General features: G+C 41.5%; 1 protein-coding gene across 6 annotated transcripts in view; it reads left to right on the top strand.

Annotated features, from left to right (window-relative positions):
* Hdac8 (histone deacetylase 8) overlaps positions 1–25603 on the top strand; it is a 207626-nt gene that overhangs the window by 9710 nt on the left and 172313 nt on the right. The window contains exon 5 of one of the 6 annotated variants that reach the window (XM_063280148.1): positions 1690–25603. This exon is cut by the window's right edge and continues 23519 nt beyond it. The exons of the other annotated variants lie outside the window; for them this stretch is intronic. Coding sequence (XP_063136218.1) covers positions 1690–1714 — 25 coding nt within the window. The 3' untranslated portion in view covers positions 1715–25603. The remainder of the gene's footprint in view (positions 1–1689) is intronic. 6 annotated transcript variants of the gene reach the window in all.

Below are 25603 nucleotides of genomic sequence, written 5' to 3'. Positions count from 1 at the left end.
AAATACCTAAAGAAATGTCCAACATCTTTAGTTATCAAGGAAATGCAAATCAAAACAACCCTGAGATTTCACCTCACACCAGTGAGAATGGCTAAGATCAAAAACTCAGGCAACAGCAGATGCTGACGAGGATATGGAGAAAGAGGAACACTCCTCCATTGTTGGTGGGATTGCAGACTGGTAAAACCATTCTGGAAATCAGTCTGGAGGATCCTCAGAAAATTGGACATTGAACTGCCTGAGGATCCAACTATACCTCTCTTTGGCATATACCCAAAAGATGCCCCAACATATAAAAAAGACACGTGCTCCACTATGTTCATCGCAGCCTTATTTATAATAGCCAGAAGCTGGAAAGAACCCAGATGCCCTTCAACAGAGGAATGGATACAGAAAATGTGGTACATCTACACAATGGAATATTACTCAGCTATCAAAATCAATGACTTTATGAAATTCATAGGCAAATGGATGGAACTAGAAAATATCATCCTGAGTGAGGTAATCCAGTCACACACACACACACACACACACACACACACACACACACACACACACAAAACATAGTATGCACTCATTGATAAGTGAATATTAGCCCAAAAGCTCGAATTACACAAGACCACATGAAGCTCAAGAAGGACAACCAAAGTGTGGATGCTTCAGTCCTTCTTAGAAGGGGGAACAAAACACTCACAGGAGGAAATACAGGGACAAACAGTGGAGCAGAGACTGAAGGAAAGGCCATCCAGAGATTGCCCCACCTGGGGATCCAGCCCATATGCAGCCACCAAACCCAGACAGTATTGCTGATGCTAAGAAGTGCAAGCTGACAGGAGCCTGATATAGTTGTCTCCCAGGATTTCTGCCAGAGCATGACAAATACAGAAGTGGATGCTCGTAGCCAACCACTGAACTGAGAATGAGACCCCTGTTGGAGGAATTAGAGAAAGGATTGAAGGAACTGAAGGGGCATACAACCCCATAAGAACAACAATACCAACCAACCAGAGCTCCCAGGGACTAAACCACTACCCAAAGACTACACATGGACAGACCCATGGCTCCAGCTACATATGTAGCAGAGGATGGCCTTGTTGGGCATCAGTAGGATAAGAAGCTCTTAGTCCTTCCAAGGCTGGACCCCCCCAGTGTAGGGGGATGTTAGGGTAGGGAGGCAGGAAGGGGTGGGTGGTTGGGTAGGGGAACACCCTCATAGAAGAAGGAGGAGGGGATAGCATAAGGTGTTTATGGATGGGCAACCAGGAAAGGAGATGACATTTGAAATGTAAATAAATATCCAATAGAAAAAAGAATAGATTCAGGTTAGGCATAGTGACACGTTTTTACTCTTAGCACTCAGGCGACAGAGGCAGGCAGGTCTCTTAGTTCTAGTCACTGCGTAGTGAGATTCTGTCTAAATAGAATAAGCTCAAGGACAATAACAATTATAACAGTCTTTAAAAGGAAACCCTTAGGGCAGGCAAGCTGTAAATTTTGGTAGCTACCAGGGGGGCTGAAAAAGAGGAGGGAAACATACCTTTTGTAAGTCACCACATAACAGAAATGAGGGGTTGGTTGGAAGTCAGGTAGAAATAACATCAGAGACAATGAAGGGTAAGAAAGCCGAGAATACTTAGAGAGATTGGTTGATTGATTGATTATAAATGTTTTTTTTATAATTTTCTACAGCATTCAGAAAAGCAAGCAGGCTTAACCCAGCCAAGGCTCGAAAAGCGGTTGTATTGCAGGTGTGTGTGTGTGTGTAGTGGGGTGGCTTCTGGGGAGGAAAAGTACGTCTTCTCCTTAAGGATGTAATTAATTGTCCCCCCATCTATTTAGCATGCCTTTAGGTGGGCTCTTGGACTTGCTTCATTAACTCTTCTGTTTTGAGTAGCTTGGCCTGTTAACTTAGATTCTGATTTCTTATCTCCTCCAGGTATCCTAACAGCCTCTGCTCTAAAGATGTTGTCCAGGCATTGTTTAGGAGATAGGGTGCAAGGGAGGACTGGGTAAATCCCATTTCCATCATGGGAATGCAGAGATCCAGTTCCAAAGCTGTCTGCCAGATGCTCTTAGTGTCTGGCCTGGAGTTCTGCTCACATCCACACACAGGCAAGGGTGCTCATTTGGGAAGAGATAAGGAACCAGAGCTCCCTTTTAGCATTTGACATTCCTGGAATGGCTGCTTTAGGGATCCCTGCCCTAAGCTGCCCATCAAGTTTCTATGTCCTATTCTCTTCACTGTAATCTCACTCTCTATTTAGACCTCCCAGATATACACAGATTCATAGATCCCATTTATTCCTTAATCCAGCATTGATTAACAAGTTTCTTATCTTTAGTGATGACATAAGGAAATCGAAGCCAAGTATATTTCCCCCACACAAATGAAAAAAAAATCTTATTTTGAAAGCATTCAGGTGTTGTCAGGGTTCTTTTGTAATTAGCTTCTCAAAAACTTTTGTAGGATTAAAAGTGGGAAATACGTTCATACTTGTTGACTTGGTAATAGTCTTCTTACAATTCTATTTTGAGGAAATAACCCAATCTTGGGGATGGTACAGTATATCACTACATTTGAAAGTTAAATAAGGGATTTTTGGAAACTTTGCTAAAGGACTTATGCTACTAAATATTTGGGATATCAAAGTAGAATAATGAACACACTGGCCTAATGTAGCATGACCCTCAGAGAGACCCATTCTGTGTAAGTTCATAGGAGATATATTGTGAAAGTACGGGTTAGCTGTCTTCCTGGCTAGGCTGGGCTTTGACCAAATTCCTCCTTTTCTTCCTTTTCTCTCATTGTGAATATAGGCAGGCTGGCCAAGTCCAGTGAGTCAGTTGGTACACAAGATACTGTTGCTCTGTGCAAGAGGGTAGAGCACACAGCAACAGTATCTAGGAGGAAGAGAGAGACTCCAAAGCATTTTTATTCCCTGCCAGATTGTTCTCGCCTCTCATGCTCCTGTCATTTGTCTCCACCATCCCCCAGAATGCCCAATTCAGTAGCTCAGGATGCTATCTTGTATTCAGTCTTGTTAATAAGATTTGTGTGTGTGTGTGTGTGTGTGTGTGTGTGTGTGTGTGTGTGTGTGTGTGTGTACAATTACTTTTCTCCCGTTAAATTTTTTATGCCAACTCATTCATCCAAGAACCTAGAAAGGATAGAGCATTATTCCTTCCCCACCACAGACTGTTGAACAAACTGCCCCTGGGGTCATGCTATACAGACTAATTCTACCTTCCTCCTCCAGTTTCTGCACTTAACAGCTTCCTGTATGGAGACTTACTGTTTACTGGCATTTCCTGTAGTAGCTTTTCCTCCATACTTTGCTGTGCATCAAGTGCCACCTGCTGGCAGCCAACTGTTATAACACAGGTATTTCGTCTTTACATGCCCTAAAGTGGTACACTGTTTAGTATTTTATCCATGCATTTGGTAATATACTTTGATTTCAAAGAGGCATTTCTACTGGAATCTCTTTACTAGTTAGTAAATCTATACTGATATTTTCCTTCACCAAATGATCACTTTCAAATTTTATAATATGTGAAGTATGCCTCCATGAATTTTGAGGAAAGATCATTTTTAAGGGCTATTCTTCACTCTTCCATGTCTTCAGAGTCTTACATGGGCATAGTTTCTCCATGGTTTGGAGGAAAGGAAAGCTTTAAGAACTTTAAGAGAGATTGGTTCTATTTTGAATGAAGCCCGGACAGATAGGAATTCATAGCTGAGAAGCAGTATGGAGGTCCCAGATGGGAAATGAAAATGGAAAGGGGGACTGGAGGGATAGCTTAGCATGTAAAGAGCTTGCTGTGCATGGGAATCACAGCAGATCCACAGAACCCAGGTAGAAGCTAGGCAGGTATTGGGGCTTCCAGTAACACCAGCGCTAAAGAGTCAGAGACACCAGCGATTCCCAGGGCAAACTGGATAACTTACACTACCCAGAATTGGTGAGCTCTAGATTTAATAGACCCTACCTCAATAAATGAAAGTGGAGAGCAATCAAAGTTGTGCAAGATGCAGCCTTTCTACTTTGTTTTTATACTCATGATCAACACTTAATCATATATGGAAGACTGAAGAATGTTAAGACACAGTGTTCAGTTATTACTTAAGACTCCATGTCGGACAGGAGTTTCAATGGGGGATCAATGCCTATTTATGTTGCTTATATAAGACAAACACATTTTTTGTTGATGGGTATAGCCAAAACTGCCCTAAAGCTTATAGTCCTCCTGCCTCAGCCTCCTGAGTGCTAAGTGAACACACCATGCCTGGAGCGAGAATTTCTTAGATCTAATTTGCATTGGAGAAAGTGATTTTTCAAAAGAATGTGTGGTGGAAATAGAAAGGGCTGTTCATTAACTCATGTGACAGCTTGTAGCGTTGATATTTTCATTTCCTGTCATAAACTAAAACAGTGTCAGTTGGAGGGAAGAGTCAAATATAAAGAAAAGAGGTTCTAAAACTGGGATGGGTGACTATCTATCAAGCTCCTAACAAGGACTAGATTTCTAAGTTTAGGAAGTAGTAGGAAATAGTCTCCAGGAAAAAGATCAAATGTGACTAATATAACATACAAGCTTCTAAGCCACATTAAGAATAAAAGATAATGACAGACTGGCAAAGCCCATGTAACATAAATATGACAAAGTGTGATAGATCTGTATGATTTAAGGCCACAGGCTTCATAATGTATAAAAAGAAATGTGACAAAAGAATATGAATAGACAGTTTATAAGAGAGTATAAGTGCAATTTGAAGATGTGAGAAAATGTTCATTACTAATTAAAATGCGAATTAAAACAACTTGGAGCCAAGGTCAGGCGGTGGTAGTACAAGCCTTTAATCCTAGAGGCAGGTGGATCTCTTGAGTTTAAGGCTAGCCTGATCTTCACAGAGAAACCCTGTCTTGAAAAACCAGCCAAAAAACAAACAAACAAACAAACAAAACATCGACTCAGTGCTGGGGATATAGGTCAGTAGTAGACCGTGTGAGTGTGAAACCTTGCCTTCTGTTCCCAGTACTACAGGTAGACAGATCTAATGCACAAAACCCTTTTTAGCCTGTATTTGAAAGAATGTAAAAAAAAAATCGTACATCTAGCAGTCAGGGAATAAAGGAATGGTGAGTTTAGTCCATGAAATAGTATGCATGTTCTAATTTTTGCTTTGTCTCGCTGTATTCTTTTCTAAGGACTGGACCCAAAGCCTCCTACACACTTCACCACTGAGTTACATATATCGCGAGCTCTTATGCTATTACATGTAATGGTGATTATGAAAATTATAGGATATTTCAAGAATAAAATGTATTTAATAATTTATTTATTTTTATTTTATGTACATTGGTGATTTAACTGCATGCATGTCTATGTGAAGGTGTCAGATCCAGTTGTGAGCTACAATGTGGGTCCTGGGAACTGAACCCAGAGCCTTTGGAAGAGTAGACAGTGTTCTTAATGGCTGAGCTATCTCTTCAGCCCTGAATAAAATGTTTTAAAAGTGATATTTAAACTAATATGCTCATTGTAATTACTTTCTCACACACAGGAGGAAAACAGTGGGAATCAGTCCACTGGTCACTGTACAGCAGCAGGGGTTTCTTTGATTTTGAGACATCATCTCACTTTGTGGCCCTGGCTGGCATGGGACTCACTGCTGGCTTCAAAGTAGCAGTGATTGTTCTGCTTCTGCTTTTCAGTGCTGCCAACTGCAAGCATGTGCCACCACGCCTAGCTCGTGATTTAAAAATGAATAATAATTTTGCTTTTTTACAAAGGTTTTGTACTGAGATGATAACTGCTGTTATAGCTGAAATTTAACAAACTAAAAAGAAGCAAGAAATGGGGTGGATATAACCGGGAGTTAAACTCTGTATTCTAATTAGTTTAACACGGATAGTTTCATAAATAGACGCAAATACACAACAAACAGTAAAAAATATTTAACATCACATAGAGAAACTGAAATATATATTTTCCTTCCTGTCAAGTTTGAGATGGTTCTTGATAATCTATTCTAATGAAACTAATACAAAAAATGGTAAGTGTATATATGATGATGATACTTGAGATGTTACTTATAACATCTCAAGGCAACAGGAGGGAGAGCTAAACATTCAATAGTAACTAGAATGGTTACATAGTATCCCTTCTCCCTGGGATGTTATATAACCATTAAAAATGGTGGTCAGAGCCAGGTGTGATGTGCAAGTCTTTAATCCCACAGGGTAGGCAGATCTCTGTGAGTTCGAGGCTAGCCTGGTTTACATAGTAAGTTTCAGGCCAGCCAGAGTTACATAGGGAGACCTTGTCTCAAAAAAGCAAAATTGGTAGTTGGGTGATGGCAGAATTAGGAAAAATGTCCTTCATATAACATCAGAGGTTTGTTAAATAGTGGCTAGCTCTTAACATACATTCACTTACTTAGATTACACTCGTGCAAGATTTCTGTACAATTGAAAAAACTTAAAATACAGCCAAAATTGTTGGCTTTACACATGTGGTATGGTTATATATTTTATATGCTTGTGTATAAGATAAAATTTAAAACTTACATAAGTTATTAAGCCCCTTAAAATTTGTATGCATATACACATGTCTTTTTTCTGTTTCCTCTATTTTCTCTGATGCATTTATATTATTTCTGTAAATGGGAGGCAATGATGATATGGTATAGTGAGTGAGTGTATGCTTGTAATCGTGTGCAAGGTGGTATGTAACGAGGGAGGAGTCATGCTTTCTCACCTGGTAGGGTAGAAATTGCCCAGGAGAAGGGTTGACACCACTATAGCAGCAGAAAAGTATGGTGCATCTGGAGAACTCGAAGCAGTGAAATGGTCAGTCTGAAGGGAAGTCAAGACAACATTACAAAGTTTTGTGATTCATACTAAAGAAAAGGACATTTTCTCTGGTGGGGTGAGAACTTGGTAAAGGATTTCAGTAGTTCTTCTACCGAAATAGATACTATTGAAAGCATTCAGTTTACAGACACTAAGCTCTTGCTGTCTGTCATAGGTGAAGGAAACAGGCATATAGGAAGTTCTTACTATTCAAGGGAAGCGAGATTGGACAGTCACTTAGTACTGAAACGTAACATGGCAGTACATTCCTATAGTCCCAGAATTTGGGAGGCAGAGGCAAGAGGAATGCAGGTTTGAGATCAGCCTAAGCTACATATTGAGACTGTATCTTTAAAAAGGAGGGGCTGGAAAGATGGCTCAACGATTAAGAGTACTTGCTGTTCTTGTAGAAGATCCAGATTCAGTTCCCAGCACCCACATGATGGCCCAAAACTGTCCCTAACTCTAGTTACAGGGGATATGATGTCCTTTTCTGACCTCCACTGGCTCCAGCACATGCAGACAAAACACCCACACACATAAAATGGGAAGAAATCTTCATTTAAAGGTGGGAGGATTGTGGAGTGCATACTGAATGAGCAGTCTCGCTAGGTGGATAATTAGGATGCTGTAGGGATGATGAGAATCATACATTTCTTTTGTCTTATTTCTTAAGATTGCGTTCTTGGTAAAACTATATATTAGTTCCCCCAACAAACGACATGCCAGGGATTGGTGTAGTTTGATTAGGATCTATTTTTTTAAACAAAATTGCATGGTATTTCAAGGTGGTATGTTGAATTCTTAAGATTCTTGCACAGTGGTTATTAAGAGCTGATTTTGGCCAGTGTATTCAGGAGTATCTGTTTTCCTGTGAGTTTCTCTTCAATCAACTCAGTATTCACAATAGTCTCTTGTGAGCTACACTTAAAAATCATGGCCCTTGCTTATTTTATTCCTTTTCAACTATGAATTAGCTTGCCATATTGGTGTTCTTTTACTTTGTGTGCTCGTTTTACGACCCGCATTTTATACATGACCTGTAACCTTACTCTGATAAATTAGCATTGAGTTGCTAGGTGATGTATCTGATGATCTAGGAGACTCAAAATGAATGGATGGATGGGCTGAGTGTTAGTGCATAATTCTGAGGGTCGCTTGAGTTGAGATTGATAGTAAGTGGTCAGTTCACTATGAAACACATTTCATAGCTTTTGAAATCCTAGGAAATCCCAAACCTTTCCACTGCTGCTCCTGGGTAAGAAGAACTCCCTGTATCAGCCACAGACTAGTGTGGTGTTGTTGATATGGATGGCAGCAACTCATTAACGGAGCATTTTAATAGCTGAGTGGACTGCAACAATGATATGTTTATAGATAAAGTCATGTGTGCTGTCTAGGACAGCTATGTGAGATCTGTGTATGAGAATTGCATGAACTTTGTTTTGTGTGGGGCTTGGGTACACTTTTGAGTACTATGTCGTAATGCAAAATGTCATGCCTCTGTAGAAAGGAACGCCCAAAAACCTCTGAAATAAGACCTAGATGTAAATCCAGGCTCTACCACATAGGAGGTATGCGCCAGCCCTGAGTTACTGCAGGAACCATGTGTGCATAAGCAGGGATGGAAGAGTGGTGGGGCTGCTGAGAGCGTTCGTAAACCTGAAAGCGTGGGCTCCTATAGACAGGTGGCCAGGGATAAGGCCTGGAATGGTCTTTATATGCCAAACTAAATAGCTTGGACTCTGTCAAGCTTGCTCATTTTTTTCCAGTGGTTCTTAACTGTCTTTGTCCTTGAACATCTCAGAAAATTCAGTGAAAGCTGTTTCTTTGTCCTTAGAAAATGTATACAACCCAAAATTTCCCTCATAGTTTAAGTTTCCTAAAACCTTGTCTGGGTCCCAGGCTAAGAACTATCACTTAGGCTAAGAACCCCCACCTAAACACTGAAGAATTATTGAAAGGAATGGAGCCAAAAGTAAGTATCTCTGTCAGACTTGTATCTCAGAAGCCCATTCTACCTGTAGTTGGCAGGTGAATCCAGGGAAGAGAGGCTGCGAGCAGGGACAGGGGGAAGGTCTTGCCATGCTAATGCACCTAAGAGCAGATGGGAGCAGTAGTGATCAGCACAGAAGAGGAAACACAGTCAGGGACTGTTAGTGGCAGAGCAGATAGAAAGGTGAGCAATTAGACATGAATGACATAGAAGAGGTGGGTGGCATGGACTTTGTGTATAGGTGACTGCTGCATCTGCTGAGTTAGGGTATCAGCAAGTGCACATGAGGATTGATGGGTTTATAGCTTATTAATGGCATCTGTTAGAGAGCTGGTAATAGGAACCCACCCTGGCCTTGTCTATCTTTAGTGTGCATACAGAATATCTTGGGAGCGTGTGAAAATGCAAACTCTGGTTCAAGAGGTCTGGGATAGGACCTGGGAATCTACATTGGCAGAAACTCACAGCAGTGCTGCCCATCTCTAGTCTGTAGACCATACTTAAAACATCAGCAAGAGGCTGGAGCTAAGGGGAGTCATCTTCAATGGAATGACAGCCTTCGACTCAATAGCATCATGGGTAGTTATTAAAAACAAGGAACTAGACCAGCTGTCCTGGAAGTAGGAGATACAACAAATACTGAGCCTTGTGGGATGGCAGTTATTAAAGGGAAGGTGGAAACTGAGGTTTATGTCAATATAAAACATGTGGTTACCAAGTCTGGGGATTTCATCTCCATGTGCACAATACACACATGCACACCCACACATGTACGTGCACACATGCACATGTGTGCACATACACACACACACACACACACACACACACACACACACACACACACACACACACGCACACGCAGAGATGGAAGAGGAAAAGTCCATGATAGAATTTTGAGAAGGAATAGCCAGAAAGATGGGAAAAGTCTCAAGAATGACTTTTACCATAGAAACCAAGGGTGGAAATGAGCCTCAAAAAGACATGCTGGAGTAGCCATGTTTGAGCCTGTTCTGCATACATTTGCCATGTAAGTGATGATGGCCCAGAGGAGCAAAACCTCATTACTGAAGGTGAAATAACTTTAAATGTTATCATAATTTAACATTTAAATTTAACAATTTAACTCCAAAGGGACTCAGTATATAAACAGACGCACAGTGTATCTGTGATATTAAAATTTCATGGCAGAAGAAAGTGATTAAGAAAAGCTATCTTAAAGGGATCCTTGAGTGGGAGCCAGGCACAATAATGAGAAAAATGGTTGAGAAACAGGACTGCAGAGACACTTCAGAGGTCCTGTGAAGGTCAGGAAGGGGGTTAGGTGAACACTTAAGAGGGTGAAAGGGGCTGGGCCAGACAGCCAAAGACGTAGAGGAAAGGTCTATCAGAAAGCTATAGCAACATTACAGAGACAGAGCAGCGTAAAATAAGATGTGAAAATCAACACTCCAAAGAGCAGAAGTGTGGGAAACTCATGAAGGGCTTTGTTTACCAGAATTGCTGAGTGGGACCCTGTCACTTTTCACCAGGGAAAGTCGCCCCTGGCAGCACAAACCAGTAATCTCAGCTATTTGGGAGGCTGAGGCAGGAGTTCAGGGCTTCTCTGGGCTGCAGTCACAGATGAGTGTGACAGGAGTGGGAGTGTTGCCTGCTAGCAAGGGAGGGGCCTGCCAGGCTGCCTGCTTCCTCATGAAGTCAGTCCATTAGGAAGTCACTTTGTCACATCCAGATATTCTTGAAATGGAACTCCCCCTACTCTTGCAAACAAGTCGAGGATTATTAGAACCTGCCACAAGACAGTAACTCAACTTCTTAACACTGGCCTTGGGGTAGTCCCTTCAGCCAATCCTCATCCTTTCACCTCACTGCTGTGCCTTGCCTCTGTCTGGTTCTGCACTTCCGCTCGCAATGCCTTCCTTCATCCTGATCTGACCTTGCCCTTAAAACCCACACGGACAGCTCAGCTGTGCTTCTGCCCTCTGACTGCATGACACTGCAGGCTTCCACCCGGCCCACTGAGCCTCTCTCTGTGCCTCCTTTCTTGGAAAAGGGGATCAATGTCTAGCTGATTATGCTGGATGATGTTGTTTCCTGAGTGTTCCACTTGGGGGCAGTGAATGACAGAGCCAGAAGCTGGCAAGCTCTGCAGGCCTGTGTAGAGGGAGGCCTCTGGCCCAGACTTACTAGCCAGTTAAGTTCAAGCTGCAAGGCCTGGGAGTCCCGATAGCCGCATCATTTTATGCATCAGAGGAAGGGGATGAAAGTGACTGTACTATAAAGAGCTGTACGTAGCAGAACTTTTCACCCCAGCAGCCAACCATCCTCCTCCACCTGTCCCTCCTCAGTTCTAGCCTTACCAACATGTAGATAACAGCGTAAAAAGGAGACTGGTATGCCAATTCAGCCATGTTGTCTCCTCAGCAAAGCCAGACACCGTATTTCATCCATGGATGGCATGTCCTTGTCCCTTGTCACTCAGTCCTTTCCCATGCTGGCACCTGCAGAATAAGCGCATTACCATTGGAAATCAGTGAGCAGACAGACAGTCCTATTGATATTTATCCAGCCAATAAGGACCAGCTTCTCCATAACAAAACTATTGAGCTGGCCACCAGAACAACCAGCCAAGGCATGCTTTGTTCCTACTGTACTCTCCCCTATCCTCCAACGGAGAAGGTGTGTTCTTGCAGTGCTTACAGAACTGGGGAAGACACTATCAGAGTGAATCCATGTTCCATCTATTCCGACCACAGCACCTAAGAATGCACAGCCCACCTGAGCTGCATTGTGCCTCCACGTCCTCATAAATTGTAGGTAGTAATATTACCTGCTTCATAGGATTATAAGGATTCAGTGTGATAATTGCATTAAAGAATATATCAAAGATCCTGGCATGTAAGTGATAAAAGTCATTTATCATATCCACACTAGATTCTACTCAGGGCATCTTAGCAACCTCTCAGTCCTTGGTCCAGTGGGTGTAACTGCTTGTGCAGCTGAATCAGGCCTGGTAAACTTACATTTCCCCTTTGTGTATATGCCACCTGCGGCTGAAATTAGACTTTTATAGAACCCATATCAGAGTTTGATTTCAGGGTTTGGCTACCAGCAACTCTCTACCCTCCTACTACATGCCTAATATTACAAAGAATTCCCTTTCCAACCAACCTCATTCTACTAGAATCTGACTCATATTTTTGAAGCAAATAAAGGTAACTACCTACCGATATACTATGAACCATCCTGTAGTTAACAGTAGTGACAGTTAGCAGCCTTGGTATTGAGGATTTGCCAGCAAAGGAGCTCTCTGAGCTTCACACCAAAGCCTTCTATAAAACCGAAGTTTTGGACAGTATCTTGGAACTGGTTTCATCAGATCTTCTATCTTTTCACCCTGGCCTTGAGCTGCTTTTTGAAAAGAAAAAGTGGAGTCTTTGCATCAATATAACGTGTAATCACTATCCAGAAGATCCTTTCCATTGATCTGGAACTGCCTAATCAATTCGTAAGTTTGTGGCCTTTGCAGACTTTATCTAGATCAAGAAAGATAAAAGGGAATGAAGAGGGGCTGGGGATTTAGCTCAGTGGTAGAGCGCTTACCTAGGAAGCGCAAGGCCCTGGGTTCGGTCCCCAGCTCCGGAAAAAAAGAACCAAAAAAAAAAAAAAAAAGGGAATGAAGAGACAGTTCACTAGTGCCTTCCTCCAGCAAATGAGATGCTGGCTCCCTCTTCACATACGTGTGCTTCTCCGGGCAGTGGTTTTATAAGTCACTGCTAATACAGTGCTTACAGTAGCACTTTTCCAGGGCCTGGTACTCAGGAATGAAAAGAGTCTGAGCTACATTTGTATGTTTGTGTGTGTGCGCGCGTGCGTGCAGCAGAGGCTGCATGAGCTAGATATTAACCTTTGTGAAATGGAGTTTCCTGAGGGAGTGAAAGCATCAGCAGCTCTGAGATGCTCGTGTGTCTCTACCACCCTAGTATCTGTCCTCTTAACATAAAGAGGATTTAGTCCTACTTAGTCCTCAAGCATTCATACAAAAAAGACCTTCCAATAACTCACGGCCCTCATTTATTTCTACTTTGGCCTCTGTCATGGTTTAGATGATAATGACCCTCATGGGCCCATACATTGGAATACTTGGTCCTCAGTTGGTATAACTATTTAGGAATGGCTAGGAGGTGTGGCCTTGTTGGAAAAGGAGTATCTTCAGGCACAGGCTTTGAGGTTTCAAAAGCCCATGCTACCCCTAGGCTTTCCGCATCATGGTGTGGATCAGATGTAAGCTCTCAGCAACTGTTCCAGTACCATGTCTGCTTACTCCCGGGTCCGTACCATGATGGTCATAGACTAACCTTCTAGAGCTGTGAGTCCCAAATTAAATGCTTTATTTTATAAGTTACCTTAGTAATCATGTTTTGTCACAGTAATGCAAAAGTAGCTAAGATAGCTTGCAATCTTGACTAATACCAATTTGTAGGGTAGGGGTACTATCCTTTCCCAGGAGGACCTGGGTACTTTGATCCCTGCCCTGGTACCAACTCTTTAGGAAGCTGGTTCCAACAAAGGTTTATTGCCCAAAATGATAACCAGAGTTCTTAGTGATCAAGACTACTTGGAAGCTAGATAGTGCTTCCTTTAAAGGGAGAGAGACAGCTTGGTCTTAAGAACTCAAACTATTACATCCTGAAGCAGCAAGAGCAGACATGGAGACTATAGACTATCAGAAGGCAATTGAAATGGTTCCAGCCTAATATTGTAGCCATTTAACCTGTAGCAACAGCATAGACAGCAGGCAGATAGAGCCCACAAAGATTCAAGCCTATCATGGTACAGCCCAAAGATTTATGTTCCTAGATGCACCATTCTATTAGACTTGGGGCTTGCCTGTGCCCACTGGTGCCTTGTCTATCAGGTCCACACAGCCAGTCACACTTCGCATATGATCTAATGGAGTATCAGCAAACCGCCTGCACATTATTCCTGAAGTGAAGATTCCTCAATTAGACCTTCTGGAGCTGTAGCATAAGTATATTCATCTGGAACCAGTTTCTCTCCCCTTCTTTTGAGGCTCAACGCTGTTTGAGAACTCTGGGCCCAGAGGATCTTTTATCTGCCTTGCATCTGGCCTAACCTCTTGTGTGTCTCCATGATTCTTCCGGTTGTGACAAAGCAGACCAAGGTAGCTCCAAGCCTTTGGGATGCTGTCAGAATCAACTTCATTGAAGATTTTATCTCCTCCATCCACAACTCCCTTAAACTACTGGTGAACCCCTTACTGTTTGCCTAATCCATCCTAACTGCTGTTGCCTCCTTCACCTCAGAGGTCCTCCCCACGGCTGTGAGCTGGCAGGTACAGCTAACAGGACAAGCAGACTCTAGAATCCATCCCTCTCAACTCTTACTAGCACTCTTCTCTAGTGTATGTCTTTCATGCCCCTACAAGCATCAACAACCCAGGGTTTGGAAGTTCCTAGACAGTGTGTGTGTGTGTGTGTGTGTGTGTGTGTGTGTGTGTGTGTGTGTGTGTAACTGTCAATGGCACATTCAGTTGGTCTTCCCCAACATGAGGCTTAAAAACAAGGACTCTGAAGCCACTGTGTAGGTTTAAATCGCAGCCGTGTCACCTCCTATATTGAGCAGCTTAGACCATCTTTTCCCAGTTTCCGCACACATAAATGGTAATGATAATAGAACCTATCACATAACGCAGCTGTATTAGAAGGGACGGCATGCAGAGCATATAAAGAATAGCAGTACCCGAGACATAAAACCACCAAACGATGTGTGCTGCTAAGTTGTATGTGGATTCTGCTAACTGGATTTTTCAGCTGTATGACTGCCTTTCAGCAGAGACCCATTCCTCCAGGCCCAAACTCAGAGGTCTTTTCCCCAGAAATACTTGACATGACCTTTAGTCATCCACCCACTGCCTTCCTACGTCAGAATAATTTCTTTAAGCTCATGCCCTTCCTCCTCTGTGATTACTCCTCTTACCTCTCACTAGTCCATGGTGTAGTTTGTTGTCCTCTGTAGTACAACTAACTAACTAAAACCTGAAAGGGAGAGCAATTATTTTATTTGTCTTACTCATTTATTTGTTTATTTTAATAGAATATTGACAGAATACTTGTACCATTGAACAGAGCCAGATTTCTAACAGGTTCACACCTGATCTACTGCCTGATTCACTGGCAAAGTTGGAGACCAAAAAATAGTTTGGTAGACTGCAGGGGACAGTGCTCCAGTAATACTATTATACGTATGCTCAGCCCAGTCAACCTTAGCACTCTCTCAAGTGTGGGGGTGGTATGCACTTTAAGGTTCAAGTACCAAGAGTGAGAGTGAATTATACTCTTACCTAGGCCTTATCCTTCCTCTGCCCCTACTTCCTGACCCTGGAGCAGCTGGACTACAATGCCCACTCCTACTGATGAGGGCAGAACAATCTTACGTTCTGCTCAGCGGCCAGAGAAGAGGTCTTAAAAGCATGAACAAAGATAGCAACAGCAGATGTGACAAGGACAGAGTGCTGAGGAGCCGTCCTGCAGGCATTGCCAGTGGCACTCAGTGAACCAGCCAGGCGTGTTGGCACATGCCTAACAGCACAGTATCTGGGGGGTAGAGGCAGGACTGCCATAAAGGTGACACCATCCTGGGATATATAGCAAGACCCCATCTCACTGAATAAATAAATGACCCTTGGTTATTAGTTGACTGCTGAGGGTTAGAAAAAGGGGGAGAACTTCAAAATTACCCAGTTCCTTGTTTGAGTAGGTAGAAAATGTTGTTTTCAGCCGAAACAGCAATCAAAACGCACATAGAGGCTGAGGTGACAGCTTAGTGGATAAAGCACTTGCCGCTGAAACATGAGGACAAAGGTTCAGATCGTCAGAATCCATGTGGATGGATGTGACAGGCAGGTGTGGTGGCCTGCCTGTAATTCTGGGGCTCAGAAGGTAGAGATGGAGTCCCCAGAGTGGGCAGCCTGTATCAGTGAGCTCTGGTCCAGTTAAGAAACCCCATCTCAGTGAATAGCACGGAGAGCAATGAGGAGCCTATCAAATGTCAACCTTGGGCCTCCATGCACATCATCCACACACATTCTTACACGTAAAAAATAGAGGTACTGTAATGATTAATATCTTTAAATTAACTTTACCATTAAATCAATTGTCTGGAAGATGTGCCTGTGGCATGCCTGTGTGTGTGTGTGGGGGGTTGTCTCATGATTACATAGATTACATAGATGTAGGAACATCCGCGTTGGTTGTGAACAGAACTATTCCCAGACTATATGAGTAGAGAAGAGGAGCTAAGAGACAGCGTATATTCGTTCCTCTTCTGACTGGATGGAATGGGACTTAGCTGCTTTAAGCTCCTGGTGCTTTGGCTTCCTTTCCCACCGTGCTGAACTGTAACCTAGAATTCGAAGCTAAACTAAAGCCCTTTTCCTTTACAGTTGCTTTCGTCAGAGTATTTTACGACAACATCGGGAAAAGAACCTAAGATTGGTACCAGGACATGGCCCTTTGCTGGGGTACATCTGACTGCTTGGATCTTGGGCCTTTGGAATTGTTTTGTGGCTGGAATGTGGACAAGTTTGGTGCTTTGGTCTTAGAAAAGCCACTGAGTGATTGAGGTTTAATGAATGAGCTGTTGGTAGGTCCATGGAAGACAAGAACGCTAAAGAAATGTGGATGTGAGGATTCATGATCCAGGTTCATGATGGAATGGTCAATGTGAATTGATTGTCGGTTATTGGGTTGATATCCTAAACTCAGTGTGTGTGTGTGTGTGTGTGTGTGTGTGTGTGTGTGTGTGTGTGTGTGTGTGTGTGTGTGTGTGTGTCGTTCTTGAGACCAACAAAGCCAAACATGTTGCGGTCATTCTTGACTCTTTCTGTTCATGATTCACATTGGATCTCTTAGATATTTTTTAAACAGAAAGTAATTGTGTCTTCAGATGTTTAAAGTCAGTCATGTCTTTATTCTTCCGCCCTGTGCAAGCTACTAATATTTCTCTCGGTGTATTGCAGCAGCTGCCCAGGTAGTGTTCTTGCTTCTAGCCTTGTCCCTTCGGTCTGTTCCCTATGCATCAGCCACAATGACCCTTTCCCAACATAAATTAGATCCTTTCACAGTTTGCTTCTGATGCTGCGTTGGTTGCTTCCCTGTTTCATGTAGAATAAACCCAGAAAAGTCCATGCTGTGGCAAATACTCGTGTATCCTCTCCCTTGGCAAACTATTAATCTCTTCCTTCACTGGATCCTTCTGTTCACCCCTACTGTTTCTTCCTGGCCCAAAGAATGCCACCTCACTCCCTTTGGGTCGTTGCATACCACATTTTCATCGGGGCCTCCTTGTTTATATCTGTAGCTTCACTGCTTGGAACAACAGCCAGCGTATAGCAAGTCTTCACTAAGAAGGTTTGGAGGGACACATGGGTGGGAAAGTTGGAAGAGGTGGCAGAAAGACAAAAGTGGGAAATACTGATTTCTAGCCCTTGGGGTGAGTGTTCCTTATGATGTTACTGATTGAATCATTGTCAATGTTTAGAAAATAGAAAGTAATTAAGCTGCAAAGATTATTTAATGCCTTATTAAGGTAGGCTCTGGATATGTGTTGGTTGAATCAATAGTAATCTCTTAACAGATTGAATGAAATTATCAGAACATAGAGAGAGTATGGAGGGGGGAGGGAAGAGAGATTAGTGTAATTCCAGAGTTAGATAAGCCTTTACAGTGTAGTTGAGCTTATCAAACATGAGTGACTGAACGGTTACATAAGCACTGCATTTTAAGAAAGAGACCACTAGAGGGAGCACAAGGTTAAGGAAAAAGTTCTCGTAGTGAGATGCTCTTACCGTCATTCACTTTTCTATTTATTAATACAATTGTCATCTACACTCTTTCATCAGTTCACAGTGTTCTCCTGAACTGATTTCTTTCGTGTGTCTTTAATAAATATCCGTGATTTGAATGGAAGGATGACTGTTTAGAATCCACATATTGTCTGTCACCTTGAAATCTGTTTTACTAACGAACTGTGGTCAGATGATTTCCCTTGAGAAATCATCCTTCAGAGTTCATAAACTACTAGTAAATATTATATGCATGGTACTTTGTTCTTAAAGAATCGTTAGGCAAGAAGAGCAAGAGTCATGGAGTTTGTTGCTTTACTTTTGTAAATGATAGTTCAGACCCCAGGGTAAATTGGGTGGTTGCCTGGCCTGACCTGTGTACCTCTCCCCTTCCCCCCACACTCCACTTCCTGGAGCAGTGACAGCTGATAAAGGCCCTACTTCCTGAGCTTGTTTGATTCCATGGAAATCATTAGCTTTACTTCTGCACGCGGAGATTGCATTACTGGAGAAGCCCGCCATCTACAATGTACTTTAAGTTGTTTGGGATGAGCAAAGTTTAGCAGAGGGCTTTATTGTCTTCATAATCATTGACCCGACTGATACTCTTTGATGGGATCTCGGTTCTGGATTTGGAGCTATCTGTGCTGGATTCCTGAGGAATGTGGACTCCTTGACCTGTTGTCATCTCATGGTTGAAGTCTTTTACTGCCCTTAATCTAGGCCTCTGAGTTGAACCCTCAGTTTGAGGGATTTCTCATGAATGGAATAATTTAAAATGACTTAAAAATAGCATTGTCTAGTAAACTTTACTTACTAGAAAAAATGTGAAAGTATTTAAAAAGGGGCAGCTCGTACAGTTCCTCTACCCCACATAGTTTCCTCTGCCTTCGGTATCTCCCATGAGCGTGGTGCTTGGGACAGCTAAGAAGCCAAGACTGATGCCCAGTTCTTCTGTGCACACCACAGTCTGTTCAGATATCAGCTAAGTTCCTTTGGCTTCTTTTTCTTTCTGTATTAGGATCCCAACCAGGCTGCCATACATTTAGTCATTATGTCTGCCCAGGCTCCTCTTGGCTTTGGAAGCTTCTCAACCTTTCTTTGTTTTTCATGATTTTCAGTTTCCAAAAGCCCTGCTCATATGGTAAATGGTTCAGTTGATTTTACCTATTTCTAATCTCTTTAATGGAATCTTTTCAAGGAGCCAGAGACATCCAAATCTTTTTTGTTCTTAGCACCTCTTTTTCTTTAGTTTAATTTTTCCTCCAGCATCTATTTTAACATTAATTTCAAACAGTTCCTGGAGCTGCTCGTTGCTAGAGGGGGGAATAGCCTTCCATTTGTGATCTCTTAACTCCAGTGTTCACTCTGGAGAAAGCCTTTTACTTCTCCACAGTCAGCAAACTCATGCTGTCATCGCCTTGTCTCAGGAAACTTAAGTGGGGATTGTAGATACAGATTCAAAGTCTGTTTCTGTAACCGATTGACCTTTGACTTTCTACTTTTTCTAATGTCTGAAATAGTAAGAATTCTCATTTCTAATTTCTGTTTAAATAGAAGAAGAACCCAGAACTCTGTGGTGGCTCACAGAGCAACAGTCATTGCCACCAAGTAAAAGTCACCCCCCATGTCCTCAAATTTTAATCTAATTATGCACACAAATTCTTATAAGATTGATACTACTAACTTACTTGGGATGCCAGTAAGCTACATTTATTCCCTAACTCTCCTTTGTTAGAATCTTAAAAACCTTTATTTTTTGTGCCTTCTTAGAATTAAGGGATATGGCTCTTTAAATTGTTCAAGAAATTAGAGGAAAATCAAAGTAAGGCATAAATTAAGAGGAATTTAAAACTGGCCTTGTCTGATACACTTTAGTAGCATGGCAATAATAAAATCTAAATTTTAATTTACAAAATTAAGGGTTTTAATTTTTATGTGTATGCATATTTTGGCTACATGCATCTATGCACCATGTGCATGCAGTACCTGCAGGACCAGAAGAGGGCGACAGATCATCTCCTTCCGCTCTCCATCCGCCTCCAGGACTAGAGTTACAGACTGGTGTGAGCCACTAAAAATTGAAACTGAGTCCTCTGGAAGAGCAGCCAGTGCTCTTAAATTCTGAGCCATCTCTCCAGCTCCCCACAAAACCACATTTTATCTACTAATAATATAGGATGTATTACAGACAGGTTAGAGCAGAATATTACAGGAAGGAATGCTGTGGGACAACACATGGCTTTATCCATCATCTTCTTGGTACGAGATTGTGATGGTTTTATCTAAGGCAGCGGTTCTCAACCTGAGTGGCAACCCTTCTGGAGTGAAACGATCCCTTTCACAGGGTTACATATCAGATATCCTGTATACCGAATATTTACAGTATAATTTATAGCAGTATCAAAATGACAGCTATGAAGGGGCAATAAAAATAATGTTATGGTTAGGGGTCAGCACACCCTGAGAAACTTGTTAAAGGGTTGGAGCATTAGGAAGGCTGAGGCTGTACTGATCTAAGCAATCTCATGGAGGTTGCTAAATGCTTATTATTAATATCCTGACCAGGACTCCCCTGCAGTAATTTACTACAAGATATATTTATATTCGTAAAGAAGGTAATAGCAATTAACTTCAAAGACTTCTGTTTGCTCTCAAAAGCAAAGAAATTTTATGATAAGCAATATCAAAATTTAGTAAAAACATTCTGAGAAATTCATGCTAATTACATGAATTATGAAATAAACTGTTGGGATTCAACTCCCAAGAAATAAGATGATTGAGAGCAATGATATAAATTATGGACAGTTCTGAATGCCCAGAGAAGTAAAGGGTCTTTGCCTCTTACTGGTCACAACTTGGCTCAATATTAAAGGCAGGTCACTGAGACCGAACGATTTATCTGTATTATGTCCTCAGTTGCATTTTTGTTTCTGATTAAAAATTGGTTTCCTTCCAGGCATTATCTGTAGCTAGTTAACTCAGGCAGTTACAATATATTGCAAGTAAGGCCCAAAGCATGATTTTTGACCTTGTGTAATCCCATTGGTTTTCATATGCTCAAATGGTACCATTGGCCATACCTTTTTTTTCTTTTTTTTTCTTTTTCTTTCTTTTTCCTTTTTAATTTATTTACTTTTTTTTTTTTAAAATCTGGCCATCTCTTCAAAACCATATCCTTGGTCTGAATGAAGACTAGGCTGGTAGATGGAGATTAGTACATGTATGTAACCGTATCCTAAAACAGTGTGGGGACAGCTGAAAGGCCCTTTTCTCCAGGTGCTGGGCCAACCATGTCCTTTCCGCTGCTTTGCTTCACTGTGTTGTACGAGTACCCGGAAATACAGAGCTGTGTCTGTTCCCTCCTCTGTTTTATATTCTATTAGCTCAGGGAAGATTTTCATTCCATTGAGCACCAGACTGTGGGGTATATTTTTGGAAGCAAGTGTAGGTGTACCAGAGCCAAAAAAGGTTGGGAACAACTGTAGACAAACTGATCTCACTGTTCCTAGAGCTGCCAATTCTAGGCATGGAGCCCTTAAAGTGGACTATAAATGTCGAGTGGGTGGTTAAAAGAAAATCCATTATGTGGGCCTAATTTCTGATTTCCCATAATCAGGTGCCTGTGTTTTGTGTACATGCATATTTTGTGTGGAGAGAAGCAGGTGTGCATAGAACTGATTTATTTAGCTATATTAAATCAGAATTTGGGTCTCATTGAAAGAAAACTCTGAAGTATATAATTAGAATAGGTAATACTTTTTACTTTTATAAATGCATTTTAAATATATTGTGCTAACATTCCTGTTGAAGGCAGTAGCTTAGATTAGGGATGTTGTGGTAGAAACTAAAGCAAAGAGACTCGGGTTCTTGGTTCCTATTCCAGTTTCTATCTTACATTTATAGAACGTGTACATTTCTAAAGCTTGCTGGACATAACTGTGAAATGAAGTTAAAGAAGGAGTTCTGGTTTTTCGTTTGCCTTTGGGAGAGGAAACAATCAGTTGTAAATACTAAACGTTGATCTGTAAAAGCCATTGAGTCAGTTCTCACAAGTACAGTGCACTTGACAGCCTTGTGAATGGGGCTGAAGGAGTAGGAGAGAGGGAGGGTAAGGAAGAGGGTAGGGAAGAGTGCACAGAATCTAGCATAGGCAGGTTCGGACATGAGACATGGAAACGTTGGGAGCAAATGATATGTTAACCAGTCCTACCTTACAGGGATACATTCACTCTTCTTAGATCCTTGGAGGGCAGCAGGGGAGACAGGCTCTCACCTTGTGGTCCTCACTGTCCTGGAACTTACTCTGTAGACCAGGCTAGCCTCAAACTCACAGAAATTCTCTTGCCTCTGCCTCCTGAGTGCTGGGATTAAAGGGGTGACAGCACACACAAGACCTGCACAGGTTTTAACCAGCACTGCAAAGGAAAAGTGAGCCAAGAAGCTATGTGCAGTCGATATCTTCTGGGAGCTGAAAACCAGTTTTCTCTGATGGAGTGTCATTAGGCATATCAACCACATTCCAGGCCAACCCAAAATGGACTCTGGTTCTTTTGTGTATATACCTGCATTGGGGGGGGTATGTTTTTGTCTTACTGGGTTGGTTATTTTGATTTTCAGATTATTGTTTGGTTTTGTTTTTATGGCTGTTACATGCCTTACCTTGTGAAAAATATTTATTATGCACAAAGCAGTAATCATTATCTGTGTATAGAACAAAAACAGTAAGAGTGCAAGGCTTATCCGGCATAGCTGTTTTAAGAGAGAAGGTTAACATACTCATTCACCAGGTTAAGAACATGAAGGTGTATGGGTAGGAGGTGAGGAGGATCAGGAAGGAGTTGGGGGACAGAAAGAATATTGAATGAAAATTAATAAGAAACATTTCAATATATACAACACTGAGTCCCCTTCCTTTATACCCTGCAAATAGGAAACAAAAGCAAGCCTGTTCCAATAGTGATTTTGTCTTAAAAATCAATATAGGTGTATTTCTATTTAAGAAAAGTCTGGAAATTAAAAAAATACTGGCATGCTACTTGCCAAGTGATAAATATAAAATTATGGTCAAAAGCATTCACTTTATAGAGGGGACCCTCCTCCATGACTGGATTCCCCTACCGAGTACCTTAAATTAACATCTCAGATGAATTAATTTGATTGATGTCATCAGTTATCCCATGATTCTTCAGAAACACATACCTTGGTATTGCTACTTGTAAAAGGTAGGTGTTTTATAATAACTAGTCTATATGTTCACATAAGCTAACAGGGATTTCAGTGAATTTTGTTTTCTGTGTTTTGTGTGGTACCATATGAGCTTTGCAGATTTGCATGTAGGACAAAGCATAAAAACAGGACTCTGAGTGCTATCTCGAGAGGAGAGAGCAAGGTATTACACATTAGAATTAGAAGGGCAAAGGATTTTTTAAGAGAAAATAACAGTGAAAATTGGCCAATGCTAATTTCTGAGAAAGCCATCTTACTTCCCTCTCTAGTGCACCTCACCCCTGACCAATCAGTTGAGTTCTCCCCTGCTGCTGAACTCCTCGCAGCCATCTCTGCTCTCAAACAGAAATTACCCATAATGGCACAAATGGCATCATTTAATGAAGCAACAATAGGAGTACCAATACCACATTCCCAGAACGGCTTAAGAGGTTTGATCAGCTGCTACTGGAAGTAAATGGAAAAAAATGTACCTTGTTTGAAAATATGAGTGCACCTTATTAAGGACAGCCTTGAGCAGTAACAGCTACATGCTTGGGTGCGGGAGCTCTTCAACGCCACGGCTACAGCTAGGCAAGTGGCTTTATTCTGACCTGACAACAACCATGGAAATTTACAGAAGGTTCAACAACCGCAGTCCTGTAGAAAATGGTAGACAGGTATAAAAAGGCAGAGCTTCGTGCTAGTGTCACTTAAACACCCAAAATGTACCAAGTGAAGACATTTCTAAAGGGCATCTTCCACATCAGAAAAGCATCGCTATTTTCTTTATCTCTTCGTAATCAACATACACCAAGTTCTGGATGCACCATTGCAAAACCAGGCCTTTTGAGAATGTGCGTTCAAGAATTACAACTTCCCCCATTTATTTGCACTATAGTTTCAACATTTTATACTTTTCATGTTACATCCTTTCCCCCTTTTAAATGCATTCCCATATATTTTATTCTGTCAGTACTGTTATAAATAGGATTTTCCGATTTTACTTTTGCTGCTATATATAAGACTCTGAGTTTTCAATTTTTAATGTTTTACATTTACTTTATTTTATTTGAGTGGGGAGCATGCCACCATTTTAGTGTAGAGGACAGAGGACAACCTGAGGGAACTGGTCTTCTCCCTCCACTTAGTGGAATCCAGGGATTGACCTCAGATCTTAGGCCTGGAAGCATCAATGCATGTCTGCAACTGCTGAAGCATCTTGCTGGCCCTGGTTTTCCTTTTCTTGCCTAATTCTCCTGGCTAGATCCACCAGAGCATTCTTGAATAGAAGTGGCACATGTTTATGCATCTTTGGTCTGTTCCTACTTTATGAAGAAAGTGGAGAGTGTCCTGCTGTTTAAGTGCAGTGTTAGATGTGAGTTTTATAGGTTCCCTCTATCTGGCTAAGGATGTATCCTAGTCCTAATGAGCATTTGTATATTGAGAAGGTACTGGATTTTGTCAAATGCTTTTTCTGGATCTAGTGAAATGATAATTTGGTTTTAATCTTTGATGCTAGTGGCATGGTACATTGTGTTGATTTACAGATGTTAAACTCAACACTTTCCTGGGATAAGTCCCACTGGGTTATCGCATATAATCATCACACTATACTTGTTGAAGTGTGTCTGCTGTTATTTTGTAGAGTATTTCTATGTTTATAAGGGATATTCGTCTGTGGTTTTCTTGTGGATGTCTTTGTGTTATCAGGATAATAATAGTAAGAGCAGCCTGCGGCTGGCATCTGAGTGGAGAACTGAGAATTAAAGAAACCTAAGCTGGGAGTGTTGGTACCCTCCTACAATCCCAGTGCTCGAGAGGCTGAGGCAGGGACGTTAGCCTTCAGAATTACCTGGGATACATACTGAGTTCCAGGCTAACCTAGGCTATTTAGCAAATTGCAGACTGGCCTGAGCTATGTACCAAGACCCTATCTCAAAACAATAAAAGAAACATATACAGGGCCAGGAAAACTGTTCAGAGGTACAGTACTTGATTAGCATGCAGAAAACTCTGAGTTCAATCCCTACCAGAAAAACCAAAAAGGGAAAAAGAGTTAGATATCCATGGCCGTTTGATAATCATCATGGTACTGAGGAAAACCAGTATCTCTTAAACATATAGTGCTAGAATAACTAGATATCATATGAAAAAGAATGGTATTGATTCTTTGTTTATATCATATATTAAAGTTAACTCAAAAGTCTAAGACCCTGAGACTTTCTGCAGATAATTTAGGATTAAGTCTTCATGACCTTGGGGATAGAAAGTAATTTCTTAGCTAGAACACCAAAAACAAACAAACAAACAAACAAACAGCAAAAACCACTCTAAAACTAACAAAAGAAAAAGTAAACTTGCCACACACAGTGGCACAGACTTGTAATTCAAGTTATAACTTAGCGAGAGCCTGCCTCAAATATAAAAGATTGAGTTACAGCTTGATGGTAAAACATTTGCGCAGAATATGCAAGGCCTTAGGTTCAATCTCCAATATCATAAATAAATAACAAACGTTGATGGCCACAATTCTATGGGCCTGTAGTCCTAGCCCTGGGGATTCTAAGGTAGGAGGATTTCCAGTTTAAGACCTGCCTGGACTACAGAATGAGACCCTAGCTCAAGAGTAGAAGTTAAAATGATATCTTCAAATAAGTAGAAAGATAACCCATGTAG

The sequence above is a fragment of the Rattus norvegicus genome, chromosome X, assembly GCF_036323735.1.
Source record: "Rattus norvegicus strain BN/NHsdMcwi chromosome X, GRCr8, whole genome shotgun sequence".
In the NCBI taxonomy this organism is placed as follows: domain Eukaryota; kingdom Metazoa; phylum Chordata; class Mammalia; order Rodentia; family Muridae; genus Rattus; species Rattus norvegicus.
The sequence above is the reverse complement of the archived record's forward strand: the minus strand, read 5'-3'. Positions and strand labels throughout refer to the sequence as shown.